Source organism: Meleagris gallopavo, chromosome 7 (assembly GCF_000146605.3).
Source record: "Meleagris gallopavo isolate NT-WF06-2002-E0010 breed Aviagen turkey brand Nicholas breeding stock chromosome 7, Turkey_5.1, whole genome shotgun sequence".
Taxonomy (NCBI): domain Eukaryota; kingdom Metazoa; phylum Chordata; class Aves; order Galliformes; family Phasianidae; genus Meleagris; species Meleagris gallopavo.
This window is the reverse complement of record NC_015017.2, coordinates 30209170-30224493: the sequence shown is the minus strand read 5'-3', so window position 1 is coordinate 30224493 and position 15324 is coordinate 30209170. Positions and strand designations below refer to the sequence as shown.

The following is a 15324-nucleotide window of genomic DNA, read 5'->3' as shown; positions in this document are numbered from 1 at the left end:
AAAAAATGGACGGTGAAGAAAGTGTTCACCTGGGACATGATACACAGATTCAATTATGAAGCAATGGCGTGGTGCTGGTGTTTAATTCCTTTGTTCACTACCATCCTTAATGCACATTATTGCATGCATATAACCTACCTTCCCATTCCTTGTTTAAAACAGTCACCCATTTAATAAAGCACTGCAATCAGGCATTTTGCTCACCATCTGAGGCAGTGCAGCGTGATGCCAGCTCCCAGAGGACCAAGCCCATGGCATACATGTCTATTCTCAAAAACGCATCCCTTTGGAAGTTTATAGCACCTTCTAGGACCTCAGGAGCCATATACCTTCGTGTGCCAACCTGGAGAGACACAAACAGAACAAAATTGCACACTCAGAACCAATGTGCCCACTATTACCATTCTATTGAGATGGTGCTTATTATAAAAACAGTGTAGAGTAGCACTAACTTTCGTCCAAGACTGAAACCAGCTATGGCTATCTTGGCTTACAACTAAATCCTATTCTTCTAGAATAAGAGGAAATGTTTTTGTGCTTCCTTTCTAAACTTGGCCCTACAAAGGATATTTATGAATCAGGAAAGTCTGAATATAATTTCAAAGAACAGATTTCTACAAATAATTCAATGTACTTGCTAAAACTGTTCCTTATTCCCTTTCAGGTCACAGGAAGGCCACTCATTTTTTGACTTTTTTGATACATTTTTTGAGAATTATTACAGTTGCACATCAAGATATAGAACTTGCTTATGCCTCTCCCCCCAACAGGAGAAGTAACAATACCAAAAGAAAACCTATTTAAACCTAGAAAGTTATAAAGACATTTTTATAAAGACATTTATGCAAATCTGGATGTTAAATGGAAACTCTGGGGTTACCCCTTCATTCTGCCCACAACCAACGATGCAATTATGTCACATGAATAAATCAAAGCTTTCACCATGTCTGAACATTCAGCCTCCACAATAATAGATACGTTTCTCTTAAACAGTGCTACTGAGGTTTTATAATCCTAACATAAGGATTTTATTTTTATCTCTAAACTGAAATTCTGCCTCAAACTGAATAAATTTAGTTTTCCAGAAACTATAATGCTCCAGGCTCAAGCTTGTTATTTAAGAAGTACACAACACAAAGCCAGTTCCCTGCTGCATGGGAAGCTCTGAATTCATAGCAGAGGGACAGGCAATCAACTCATCTCCCTGTGCTGTGTCTGTTTTGGCCATGATGGGAGCTGGTGAGGGATCTCCCTGTGCTCATCTCAACCCATGGGCCTTTCTCTCTTGTATTTTCTCCCCCTGTACTTTCGAAGCAGGGAAGTGAGAGAGTGGTGAGGTGGAGCTGAGCTGCCCGTCAGTGTGAAATGGGAGGAAAGGGGCGAGCAGTGAGGGGACAAAAATCTGTCATCTTTAATTATCTACAGAATTGAGTAGTATTAATTGATTCTGTGAGAAGAAGGTCAGAATTGCTCTCTCTTAAAGGTCAAATAGAGTTGATGATACAGTATCCTTCGCATGAAGAATGCACAAACTATCAATTTCTGTCCACACTCAGTTACAGTTGCGTTGTTTCTGTAAACAATCCATCTTTACCTGTCCATGTGTATCTCCTGCAGATTTTCCAGCCTCAAACTTTAAAGCTAGACCGAAATCAGCAATGCAGGCTGTAAGGTTGTTTTTCAGCAGCACATTCTTGCTCTTGATGTCCCTTTCAAGTTAAAGAAAAGAATTAGAAATCCAGAACATGAAATATCACATGAAGTGATATGTATATATACATAGTATAAAGAAATACCACAAAAAACACCACTTACAGCGTATGTTTCCATCTGAAGGCATTCAGTTTTACTTAAAGTTACATACAGAAGCGTTTAAGTTGTTTCAAAAGCTATATTGTCAATTATTTTATATACTGCATAGGATACTTAAGTAGCTCTGTAAAAACAGTTACATTAATTGCCATCACCTCGCTGCCCTCTATAAAACATCGCCTCGCTTTCTGCTTAGGCCAGGCAGATTTTCCTTATTAGGCTCTTGATATCTACAGAAGGAAGTTATCACAGTAATTTCTGAGTACTTTGTATCCATCCATATTTCATGTCCTTTGGCTCCAGGTTAAACATTAACCATCAGCTGCAGATCCCTCACAGCACCGTACCTATGTGAGATGGCGGGTTTATGTCCATCCTTTAGCCCTGGAATATCCTCGTGGAGATAAGCCAAGCCTCGAGCCATAGTCTGAGCAATGTGACACAGCTCGTTCCAGGAAACCACGTTAGCCTTGAGGAAGTCAGTTAATGAACCCTGTGTGGCAAAAAAAAAGAACAACTGTAAGATAAATTTCACTCCCATCAAGCCATAAAGAAAACCTCTACATAGCCTGCATCCTGAAATACCATGCTATGCTTATCTGCCTTCCTCTGTTTTCTGATAAATCATATCATTACACACACATATCTACTGCTGGCTTAAACTACAACAAAAAATTAACCTTCACATCATCTTTGTGATTAGAATGGAGATGTACCCATGTATAGATAACCGGGCAGCAGAAATCAACCCAAGTTCAGTGGCACACATGCCAACAATCTGCACATAGCAGAAACAGGAGCTAAGCTTACAGAATTAAGTTCTTTATGAAGAAGACAACCCTGCTTTTTTAGGGTGATTTATGGTCTTCCAGCCATAGGAAACTGCAGGTTAGATTCACCTTCAGGAATCTGCTCAACTGTGGCTGTGCCCTCTGAGCCCTTTAATTGATAGTGTCTCTTTTCTCCTGGACTAGTGACTGTGAATCCAACATCCAAGTACACACTCTGAATAGAGAGAGACCGTGAAGCAAAATCTAGTCAACAGAAAGCACTTCTCCTCAAACTCAAATTGACTTCCACATCCCCCCACGTGCTCCTGGTATTACTGAGGATTTACACTCCAGCTTCATATGTCACTGTGTCACATGGGAAAAGCCAACAGAGAAGGAAGAAGGGACTGAATGCTGTCAAAGTGTAGAAACTACATTTTAAAAATAATTTTTATTTTGTATTTTCCAGAGTCATCTCAGATAAACTCAGACGAAAACAAAATCAAAACTATGGCAATATCCTTTTGGAAAGGCAAATCAGTTTGGTATTACCCACATTCTGTGAAGGTCTGCCAAAAAATGCAAGCAGTTGATAGTTTTAATCTTCTCAGCGATTAAAGAAGAGGCATGAATGGGACAAAAGTGCCTGAAAACAGTACATCACAATCTCCACGAGATGGAGTTTACTTAATTCAGGCAAATTTAGATGAGGGACATGCAAAAATAAACATGCTGTAAGAAGCACAAAGGTGGAACAGTTTTTTCTATGCTTTGTAAAACAACTTCTTTATTAAGTACAGACTGATGACAACTGTACCAGCTAGCTGAGAAGAAACTGAAATAAATCCATATCCAGCAAGAGTTAACGGTAAGTGAAAGCTATTTACATTTTGTTTAACTACCTGAAGGTCATATTTGCAACAAACCTTTTCGTGAAATGCTGTAATTAACCAGAGATCCACATCAATGCTAGTGCCTCGTTTCTCTGCACCGATGAACTGTAAGATATTGTCATGCTTCATTCCAGGTAGGCTGTAAATTTCATATTCGTTCTGCCACGACTGTTTGTCCTTAAAACAACAAACAAAACCAACACCAAACACCAAGTTAATACCACTGTCATTAGAGGTCCTCTGTCAGACATTTCCTCCTGTAGTTCCCCATGCACTGCTAAATGGTCTGTCATTATGATGAAAACCTGCAGTTTCCTTTTTTTGTAATCAAATCAGGGTTTATTACCTATTGGAAAGAGTGGTAAAAGCACAGTGTTCACTATTAGCACTGTGAGATTAATTATTTTAAAATGACAAATATTTAGATACAATATTCAGTATTAAATACTTAGAAATGCTATTGGTTCTACAAACTACTTAACATTTACAAAAACAAAAATGGTCTGTCTTCACATATATTACATATTCAGCATAGTGGAAAAATGTCTGAAAAATTAAATATGTTGTATTGTCTGAAAACAACACCAGCTATCAGATATAGGAATCATGGAAACACAGAAAGCTGTAGATCTGGATTAGAGTCTTCACAAAGCTCCAGGTGGCAGCAGTGGCTGTTTGTAAGTGAGGTACCACCTACCCTGGTGCCACTGCATGTGACAGTCCAGGGCTCTGCGTAAATTTGCTCTTAATGTTGTGAACACAACTTATTTTAAACGTGGCTCTCAGAGGTACTTGCTGGGAGGTCAACAGCATTTCATTTAATTGGAGCAATCACCTTACAGGGTTGCATTTCAGAACATCTGTTTACTGGCTTACATTCACACCAAGTACAACTTAATTAGATCTCAAGCGATGGAAGGACATCAAGTGAGAACAACAGCAAACTATTTAAGTATTCATGTTCAGGTGTTTTTATTGTCTTTGCTTTATGGTTGCACAGAATTCAGGTTTCATTGATAAACGTTTTCTGCGTTTAATAAAACCCCACAAGGTTTGGCTGAAGGTATTTCCCATGCCTGAGAACATCTCTGCAATAACTACATTTACTGTATGTGATGGAAGTTCTCTAAAACAAAAGGTTCTCACTGTGACTAGAAAACACAGCTTGAAGTACAATTCAGCAGCACAGGACACAAAGAACTTCTGCCTACCTGGATAGGGAATATTTTGACTGCAACATATTCATTCAGCAGCTGAGCTTTCCACACACACCCAAATCGTCCCCTGGCTTTGATCTCTAGCAACTGCAGTGGCTTCAAACCCATCAATGGTGAAGGCGGTGGTGGTCCAGGATCCTGAAATTAGGTAAACACCATTAATTAACACTGCTATTACAATACTTGTGATCTAGAAAGAAAGGCTTGTAAACTGAGACTTGGCACCATATACCCAACCCTCCTGCAACAAATTCCCCCAAACAAATCAGAAACAAAACAGCAACTCTTCTCCACAGGAAGGAAAAAAAACCAGACTGTGAGACATGCTCAGAACTATGTGCAAGCAACAGCATGACAACAGTTACAGTACACATCTGTCTGACCAGGTATAAAAGCACAGCAAAAATTAAGGGATAAAGATCATTAAGTTTCACTTGGTACCTTTTTAAGCAATGGAACTAAACCAAACACCTTTGATTTCCCTCACCCTGCCTTTACCACGCTCTCCTGAGCTCTGCTCCCACAGCCCCCCAGTGCTGGGGCACAAGGCTACAAAGCAGCACAATCCTCCCACAGCAGTGATGTTTTAACCGCTGAACCACACACCCAGTGCAGGACATGACACCCAGCACCTCCACCCCCAGCCCCACACACTGGGGTGAGGAAGCACAGAACCAAGGTTCTTTGTATCTCACGTTTGCACCCTACTGATGGACTGAAACAGTAAAATCCATCTCCTACTTAAAGTATACAAGTCACCTGAATGGAGCAAGTAGATTTTCAACTTCACTGCCCCAGTGGTGCTCCCTCCTGGGCTGTCCTTTCCTTTCAACCCACCATTCAGAGCAGCTTGTACACAATTTGCTTTCTTCCCTACCACACCAGACCCACTTGTGATGGCCCTGCATCAAACAGCAGTGCTCTACCCAGAGTTAGGGCCCTCCTGCCTGATATCCCTGCTTGCTGCAGAGTGGCTCTGCAGGAGAGCTTGTCAGCACTGCCACCAAGAGCAGCAGCCCATCCTCCTGTTCTTCTCTCCCCTCCATTCTCAGTGGTGTTGCCATTGGTGATGGCACACGGGCAGACAGACAGGGGATGAACAGTGTTTGTAGCAGCACGGCTCAGCAGAGGCCATACGTTACAGAGGAAAGCAAGAACCTACAAATGGAAGGTAGGTATTGCTTCTCAGTGACTCCTGCACTGCAGAATACAAAGCGTGCTCTTCAGATGTCCAAAATGTACCATTCCCTTCTGTTTTTCCCCCCACCAACACCAAAATTCTCGTGCATGTTAAAGACATTTGCTGAACAACTGTGGGCTGAAGTACACTTCACTGCTGGGAGAATGGAGACAAGAGTTTCTCACCAATACAAGTTCTGAGTAATAAATAACCATACTCTCTTTCTTGTTAAGGAATAAATGTATCCTTTAAAAAAGGACTAGTTTCATCAATAGTTTTCTATCAATTCAAATAAATTATCAGAAATTAGCACCTGTAAAAATATGATATTGAAATACAAACTGGAGAAGTTACAACACTATCCTCTAAAATCTATGAAATGCTTTTGCCAACAATTGATAGATGCACTGATAAAGCTGTTATATCAGTGTAGCTGGGTTCAAGCTGGATAGACACAAGAGAAAATGAAGTTTAAGAATTAAAACCTGCTTCTAACACAAGATAAAGTCCTCGTTCCTGGAGCTGCCATGCAAGTTCCCACTCCTGTGCTGCCTTCCATTTGGTGCCAAAGCCCTGTATGAATATTTCAGGCAGCATTTTTGTAACTGAAGCAATTACAAAAATGGCAAAAACAGACGTGCAAAGCTAGAAAAGAGATGCCCAGATTTACTCACAAAGCCTATTTTGAGTACTACAAAGCTGTTATTTGTAAGGGTCCTGAGCAGCGTGGCACCCAGAGATTGAACACCATGCCATACACTCATACAACTTGTGTGACCAGGTTTCAACCTCGGGACTCACCTGAACTAAGAGAACCATCTGTGGGAAGTAAACCCAAACCTCCCTGGCCTCAGTGGCTTTCCTTTCTGCATCCCTCATCCGAAACTACCTGATGGTATTTTGAAGCACTCCGTGTGAATATTCTTCCTTGATCAGGAAACAAAAAGGCCACTTGTGCCCCTCGAAGATCTGATGAGCACACCTGAATCGCAGCACCCATCACAAGAGAAGGCAGTCATCCCATGTCAAAACCAGCCAGCAAAAAGCACTGCTCCCTGCTTTCACTTTAACCCATGCACCCATGCAAAATCCATACCCAAATTCTGCATTTCCTAGCAAGTCTGAGCATTTCAAAATATTTTCCCTCTGCGTTATACAGCAACCTTCTACGAGATCAAAACTTTCTGCTCCTTGTGAGGAACTCTCATAACCCTACACACAGAGCAAAGCAAATCCCAATTTAAAATGAAAAGGAGAGCTGCCTTAACACAGTTTTCAGGTTTCCTGAAGTGAGTGGGGAATGGTTCTGAAGATCAGCCAGAAGCACAACTGGGAAACTAGAAATCCATGCCAAACTCAATGAACTGGATGGATTGTTGAAAGGCTGCCCCAACACCATCCATCAGCACGTGAGTGCATCTCCAGTCATTCCCCTCACATGACAACTTAATCAGATGATTCCACACGTATAACTAAGGGGGGGAAAAAGGATCAATAACCCACATGTGGTTGTACAAAGACATTTCTCTCTTCTGACTCCAGAATAAAAACACGTTCTTAAACTTCAGAGCCCATGCACGTTCTCTGTGTTAACTTCTGCATTATTTCCCCTTGGTTACATTTACTCTACAGCTTGTTTCAGAACGTGGCCAGCAAGTTCTCATTTCTCTCTTTTGAGTTTAGGTTTATTTTCAATCAGATACCACACGAAAACCCAAACAGAGTAAAAGAGTAGAAGTCAGAACTCAGATTCTGTAATCTATAGTCTGACTGTGTGACTCGCATCAAAATGTTGTTAATATAAATAAGGTAGCAGCTTGTAGTAACAGCACTTATTTTTCTCCTCACTGGAATGAAGCAATTTGAGCAAAACAGTAGAAAGAACAGAATGATGATCCGTCACAGATGTGAATATTCAGAGTATTTAGAAAGCAACCTTCTATTCCCTTCTAAAGGATGTTCACGAGGCATTTCAGGTGTGAACATGAGACTAATGCAGAAAACATACAGACAACAAAAACTGAGCATTCAGACCACAGCTCAGATCTTGTTTGGTTTTGCAACCAAACAGTAATGAGAATGGCTCTAAACAAACAGTTCTCAGTTACTTGCAGTTTTTTTAAATGAAGAACCATTAATTAAATGCAAGTAAAAATCAATTCTGGCCAACGATAAAGTCAAAGTAGAGACTGAATGGTGACAGAGCACTTCTCTTCAGCTAACCTCTCTCCTCCCTCTGTTTCTCACACATGAGCCGTGCCAGCTGGTCACAGCAGGCAGCCCCAGCTGCAGGACTGCAGTGGGACACCCAATGCTGGGAGGCCGTGCTGCTGCCCTGCAGTGAGACAGAGGCTGTTCACACCTCCTGCCCTCCCAGCACAGCCCTGTGCCTCTCGCAGGGCCGCAGCAGGCTGGATGTGGCACTGGCTGCAGTGTTCCTGGTGTATTCCACACTGCTCCCTGCAGATGTGCATCTCCACAGCCTGAGAAATCACAGTAGGCTTCAAGAAAGCCACAAGTAGCAGACTGAATCTCTGTTTTTCAACCCCGCATGCTTACAAATTTCTGGTCTAAAATACTGAAAGAGTGGAATTCATACCAAAACAACTTCTTACAAGTCCACAGAAAGTTCCATAACCATGAACAAACATCAATGCATCTTACCTCAATCATTATATGAAAGGCGTGCTTGTTGAGGGGGAAAAAACACAGGCAAAAGAAATTACTATTTACATCAAGAATGGGATGAGAAAACAGTTAATAAGAAAAGAGACAAAATAAATTGCTTGCAAATTAACAACAAAAATATTCATGGGGATAGCAACTTTCCTGTACTGGTAACAGAGCATTTAAAATGGAAAATAAAGCCATCATTGATATGTCAGCAAAGAAAAATGAGCAAAACCAAAGATCTTAATACAGACCATCAGCTGAACTGATCTCATAGTGGACACTTCTGTTCTTAATTACTGGTGCCTACACGAATGTTACTACAGAACAGTGAATAAACACATGCAGAACATACTTACAAACACAAGTTATGCAACTCAGCTCGTTATGCTCCCAACAGCACAGTAGAGGGCACCGTTGTATTTCATTTTTAACTTAAGAGACTACACTGTAATTGGTATCTAGCTGTGGAAAATGGAAACTTTGAAACATCTGAGTTATAACCAAACCTGACTGACAAACAGGTCTTCATACACTGGATCTGTATCAGTCAGTTTATTCAGTAAATATGGCATGCTTGAACTGGAACTAGGGCAAGTGAACCTAAAGATGCCACATCCCACACACATAAGGTACAATTATGTTTAAGACTCATTACAAACAAATCACGAGTTCACAGATCACTGAATGAAATCTGTTACAAAAACAGAAGTTCAAGAGCTCTATTAGTGAAACTTAAAGCACATTTCAATGAGACAAGCTTGTTCATGCTGCTTCAAAGTAGGGAAGCTCAGAGCTACCTTCATTACTTCTCCTCAGCTTTTGCCTCAGTCATTTTCTGCATCCTTTATAGTTTGATCAGATAGTGCAACAGTATGACACCCAAAGGCTTGAAGCATTCAGCTGCCACGTAGCAGCAGTCATCCCCTCCTTTCCCTTTGCCTTTACATTCTTCAGATTCTACTGAGCTGGGGCCAACAACAGCCTTTCCTCAGCTCAAGAAGTGTCTAGCACGCAGTTAGCATTATCTAAATAATTAATAATAGAAGGGCAGAAGCACTTCTTGAAGTCTAGATTAGCTGGGGGCTGATTTATAACTTGCTGTCACTTGGGGGGCAGGAGCAGCCCTCTGGGTCAGCCAGCACAGCCACAGGTGAGGCTGAAGCCCCTGAGCCCAGCACAGACCCCACAGGCCTTGTACAGCCTGCAGACACGTCAGGCACTGCATCCGAGGGAGAAAACGCCATAAAAAGAACTAAAAAAACCTCTTCAACCAATTTTCTTTCGCTGGCTGGTGGCCCCAGCACGACAGCAGCTATTTGGTGTATGCAGCTCAGACACTGCAGCACAAACTCACAGCCCATGAGCACTGATGTTCCTGCTCCAAGCTGCCCGTGTTCCTCTGCCTGAAACAACAGCCAAGCAAAAGAACAACACTGCTCCATCTTTAAATCTGATAGGGAACAGCTTCTGCCCAGGCTGATAGCCACATCTATGATATGCTCACATTTGTATTGAAGCAGCAGATGAATAAACAAGCACTGCTTGTATGAAACTCAACAAATTTCTTTCCTTGGGCTGCAAAAGAAAGTTGTTTAAGAGTAACTTTTCACATCTGTTTGCTGCTACAGTCCTCCAGTTCCAAAGAATTACGTAAATTCCTCAGAAATAAGTGAAAAGGCACAGGAATGCAAACTTTTTGCTCTTAGCACAGTGAGAAAATACAAATACGGAATTCTGAAGCCCTATTCCAATCCCCACGTCACTCTCTTAACGAGATCACCTCCCCTCCCCAGACCCTAACACATGACACAAAGGACAACTTTCAAAGAGATCTATGCACACCACAAACGTTCTAATATTAAGACCATTGCCTGTCCTTTCAGATACAGACCACCAATTTTCAGTAGATATCCAAGTATCAGTAGGTTAAGCACTATCTGGCTACTACCAAAATGCAGATATATTCATTTCAGCAACCAATGCAACTCTTAGAAATAAAAGCTGGAAGCAATTGAGAGCCCCGCAGAACAGCCACCATCCCCACAAACACGTAACTTAGTGTTTAGACTGGGAGTAGGGGAATGGCTGTGGTATCTGTAACCACCTGGAAAAAAAACCCGAGCAGTTTGTCTGCACTCCAGACACGTCACAAAAATCTGATGCTCAAAATAAATGCACATCATCAACTCATTCCCTTGTTCCTAACTCTTGCCTTAACTATGACATCTGCACCTTCACTTACAGTCCCTCAACCTCTTCAGAGAATGCAAAGGAAGACGAATTGTTCTTGCATACCTGAGAGGTATCAGCCTAAGATACTCAGGAGAGCATATCTAAGTATACACTGCACTGGACTTCATGATGGAAAATGACTGCAAAGCTCCCAAAGGTCAGGTACCTGATTGTACTCTCACCAGAAATGGCTGTTTCAGCCCTCCTGTGATTGCTTGAGAGCACAATCAAAGACTATCATCTTTGACAAGCGTCCCTGAGCCAGGTATCCCAGCACCACAGCCAAAGGATCCTCTTGTGTCACTCCAGCTATTGATTGGAATTAATTCTAGAAGAAATCCTCATTGGACCTGAAGGTACAAATGCATCATGACAGAATATGAAGTCATGCACACTTCCGGCAGTCCCAACCTAGGGCTCATTTGGTTCTTCCTTTTTTAATACCAACATTGCCACTCACTTCATGTTAATGATTCATCAACGACTGGCAAGTACTCAAACCTTAACTCCTTCCTAGCTACCCAAAGGCTCCAAGCCAGTCTGTACCCATGATTCAAAAGAAGTTCTTCCCATGTCCAACCCCCAGTTTTATTCTGTTGAGCAATGTGCCTTCCCATCTCACACAGCTGTGTATCTTTCAAGTAGCCATAAACCTCCCTAAGTCTGGAACATGTTCTTGAGAGAACATCTCTCCCTTTCTTATCCCTCATTTTTCAAGTGTTTTAATGGTTCTATTAAAATGTAACAACAACAACAGAAGTGGCTGGAAGAGAAAAGTAGAAAAAGCCTCAACACTTTATTTCATTTTGTCATTCTCCTTCAGCAGCCACCTGCAATTTTCTGAGCGTGGTAAAGGGACAGATTGTCCCAGAGATTCTAAGAACACCAGGTAGATTATTTGGCGTGCTTAAACTTAACTTAAGGAATAAAAACTGTAAGTGAAAATCTTCTCCAATGCCAACCACAAAATATTTACTCACTAGTACCTACACTTCCATTATTTTTTCAATAAATCATTTTCTTTCATTATTATTCATCCTTTGTTAAGTGGAACTGCTTTCAATTCTGACTTCTTACAGCTGAAACTGAAATAGCAAAATCATGATGTAGCTACACAGGCTTATTTGTACTTCAGCATCTTCAGGAAAAGCTGCACTGAAGGCAGTATGATGGTGATAGGAGCAACCCATCCAACACAGAGTACTTTCTGAGACTCAAAGCATCGAGACCAGAGGGATGACCAGAGCAGTATCTCTTTATATCTGATTCATGTGCTCAGTTAAGAGTAAATCTTGGTTTATGTAGCACATTGGAAACAAGGCATGCCCTCCATATGAGGTGGAGCACTGAGGTTCATCCATATGGAGGAAGCAGTAAAAAAATGAATCATACAAGATTAATGTGCTCAGTATGGGGAATACTGGGTGAAAAGCTAAAGAAAGCAAGATGTACGAGGTAAAAAAGCACGACGAAGCCCTGTGTAACCCTCTGTGAGAAGAGAAAGAAATGGTAGTTCTTAGGAATCAAGCTCACTTTTAAGGATGCGTATGGAAGCAAGTGGCTTTTATGTCACTGTTTAACACAGAGTGGCAGAGATTAAACAGGATCTGTTCATTATGAGCTTTTGAATTTCCAGTCACACTAAACAGGTCCAGATCAGGTCTTTCTTCTGCTCAGTGCTCAAACATATGCAGCATCTTTGACCCAAGCAACTCCAAATGTTTCAGAAGAAAGCACAAAAATAGGCTAAGAAAAATGACATTATGTGAATCTACAAAGCTTTTTCCAACCCTCACAACAGATGACTCTTATTTTAAAAACAACACAAAACAAAAAAAGCAACTCTGTGATCCAGTAAGATATTCATAACTTGGGCACTTCACAAGAAGTACATGAGGTTAATTTTTCTTTGCACAGTATGGATGCAAAACGTTGGGAGCCGCAGCTCTGTGAACTGATAAAAAAACAGAAGTGTTACTTGTGTCAGTTATGCTATAAAATAGGTTGTGGTCCTATCTATCGGATGACAGAGTGGTAACACTGCAGTCACAATTAGCACTGAGTGACAACCCTGGCCCATGCTCAAGAGATGTAAAAAAATAAATGAGCATAGCAGATCAACTCCCCGCCATCCACATTCACGTTTCTACCAGGAAAATTAGCAGGGTGCTGCAGGGAAACCTGAAGTGCACCTAAACTGAGTGAGAGCTTTAGTGCACAAAAGCCACACTGCTTCATCTGCAACACACTCCGTGCTCATGAGTGAAAGTTAACTGAGCACGAGTAACTCTTTCTAAATAAAAACACACAATTTCAAATGTTTAAAACACTCAGCTATCTTTCTGGTAAGCTGATCAGACATATGGACTATATGTTTGCTGCAAGCTAAGTCCTAACATAAATAAGAAGATGAAATAGCTCTGTCAAACTGTTTTACATAAACATGCATATATTTTGCAAACCTACATTTGCTAATAACTCATTACAGAATTTAAGGAGTGATAGATTTTCACAAAATTTGACAGTCAGCTTTAGCTAGACTGCAGACAGCAATGCACACAGTGCAAGTGATGGTGGGGAGGCGAGATGAGATGCCTGCAGGGCAGGGGAGCAGTGGGGCAGCAGGAGTGATCCAGAGCAGCTGCAGCTATCCAACTTAAATACCAAGCCGACCACTGCCACGTTAAAATCAGAGTAATTACCTGGACATCCCAATGCAATCCACAGAGCTGTGAACTGAGGTCAGTTTGTGTCAGAACTGCCTGCCTGATGCATTGTGATACAGCTGTGTTTTCAAAAGAAATGAAGTTGTCTGCATTTTCTCGGATGTTTGTCCTTTCTTTCATTTCAAAAATGCCTTCTAGTATATTTCTCCATCTTCTCTCTTTTTTTTTTTTTTTTAAATCTACCAAACAGTCCCTTTTCCCTATAGCAGAATCACTGACTTTCTACTTACTCTTTCTTTTCCTAATCCTTCCAACTTTTCTTATTCTCCAGAGTTTCCTCCTCTTGATTCTCTCTCATTTCTCATCCTCCCCCTTACTTTCTACAGACAGAAAGGTTCCTGCCAGGGCACACTGCTGCTCAGCACTCCCACTGCCATGCAGAACCTTTTCTTTTATATCTCACACAGAAACTGATGTTTTCTATTGAATATCTGATATGCATCTAATTAAACCATCCCACCGATTGCTACAGTAAGACTCAGAGAAGAATGCATTTGCCTACAGACTCTACTCATGCCCTACTTATTAAGTATACTAATTAAATTATTTAAATATTTGTTTTATGGTTATAAAGCTACTAATACTGTTCCCTCTCTTCCTGTTTCCCCTGCTTCCCATTGAAATCAGCTGTAACCAAATTTTAAGTGGGAAACACTGCTCTGCTGTCTATGGGAGAATATTTCTCTCTCTTATTTCCATAATTTCGTTTAGATTTTCAGGCAGAAGTCACTTTTCCTGACTTTCCACTTTAAACCTTAATGCCCATTCACCACAAGATAAGAAAATGTTATTACACCATAACTAGCTCATGCACCAACATATACTTATCCCAACAGATACAATCTAGGCATTAACAAACAGGTTATTACCCTATTTATTAAAAATTTATGACGTGTCCACTCCTGTACTGAACATAAACCATGGAAGAAAAGAGCTGCAATAAAAAGGAAGAAGAAAATCAAAATTCAGGTTCTTGATATACTGCAAGTATTTAATGTTTGCCTGCTTTTCTGACACTGTCTGTAAGTCTAAAAAGGAAACTAATTATTCACACAACTGGGAAGTATGAAGTTAATCCTACAATGAAGACTGCTAAGATGACATAAAGACCCAAATACAGAAAAATGGAAATGGATGCAAGAGTTATGGTAACAGATCTGACCTTGCAACAAACCAGCTTCATGTAGGAAATGCACTCTTTTCCCTCTGAACTATGTTCTTACCCTTTGGCATACAGTTATACCCACTGCCTCTTCCTAAGCTTTTCTTATCTGTTACTGTGAAACTGAAACCAAAACAATTTGATTTCTCAACCACAGGTAATAATACTTTATGGAGCACCCTGGCATCAAGCATTAACACAGAAAAACCTCACAATAGCTGGCAGTACAGGCTAAATGCATGCAACCCTTTTAAAACACAATTCTACCAAAACCAGCAAATGTTTTACCTTCAGATAACCATAAGCTGAATTGTCACTGTATGAGAGGTGAGGGATTGTAGCTGAGCAGTCACTGCCCTTGCTTAGGGAGCTTCAGTTCAAATCTGTCTCCAAAATCTCAGGTGGGGGACCTCTCTTACTTCAGTTCTGAGGATTTTGTTGTCTCAACCTCATTCCTGAATGACTTCTAATCTCACTTGAATCTCTGGACACAACTGAATAGAAGGTATCCTACTACATACTATTAGTTACAACTACAGGATCAGCTGGAGCCTGACAACAGCAGAAACTATGCACACACAGCTGTAAAAGTTGGTTTTGATGACATGGACCCAGTTTACATTTCAAATTTTAGGACAACTGTCTCAAAGTATTTCCCA

The 15324-nt window shown here is 40.9% G+C and overlaps 1 protein-coding gene across 2 annotated transcripts in view; it reads right to left on the bottom strand.

Annotated features, from left to right (window-relative positions):
* The window catches only part of ACVR2A (activin A receptor type 2A), a 52650-nt gene that overhangs the window by 3495 nt on the left and 33831 nt on the right, over positions 1 to 15324 (bottom strand). Inside the window, exons 5-10 of one of the 2 annotated variants that reach the window (XM_010713999.3) lie at positions 8537 to 8560; positions 4687 to 4830; positions 3509 to 3652; positions 2160 to 2305; positions 1595 to 1709; positions 205 to 343 (exon numbers count right to left, since the gene is read on the bottom strand). In XM_010713999.3, the coding sequence (XP_010712301.1) occupies positions 205 to 343; positions 1595 to 1709; positions 2160 to 2305; positions 3509 to 3652; positions 4687 to 4830; positions 8537 to 8560 (712 nt within the window). The remainder of the gene's footprint in view (positions 1 to 204; positions 344 to 1594; positions 1710 to 2159; positions 2306 to 3508; positions 3653 to 4686; positions 4831 to 8536; positions 8561 to 15324) is intronic. The other variant, XM_003207751.4, reaches the window with a different exon arrangement.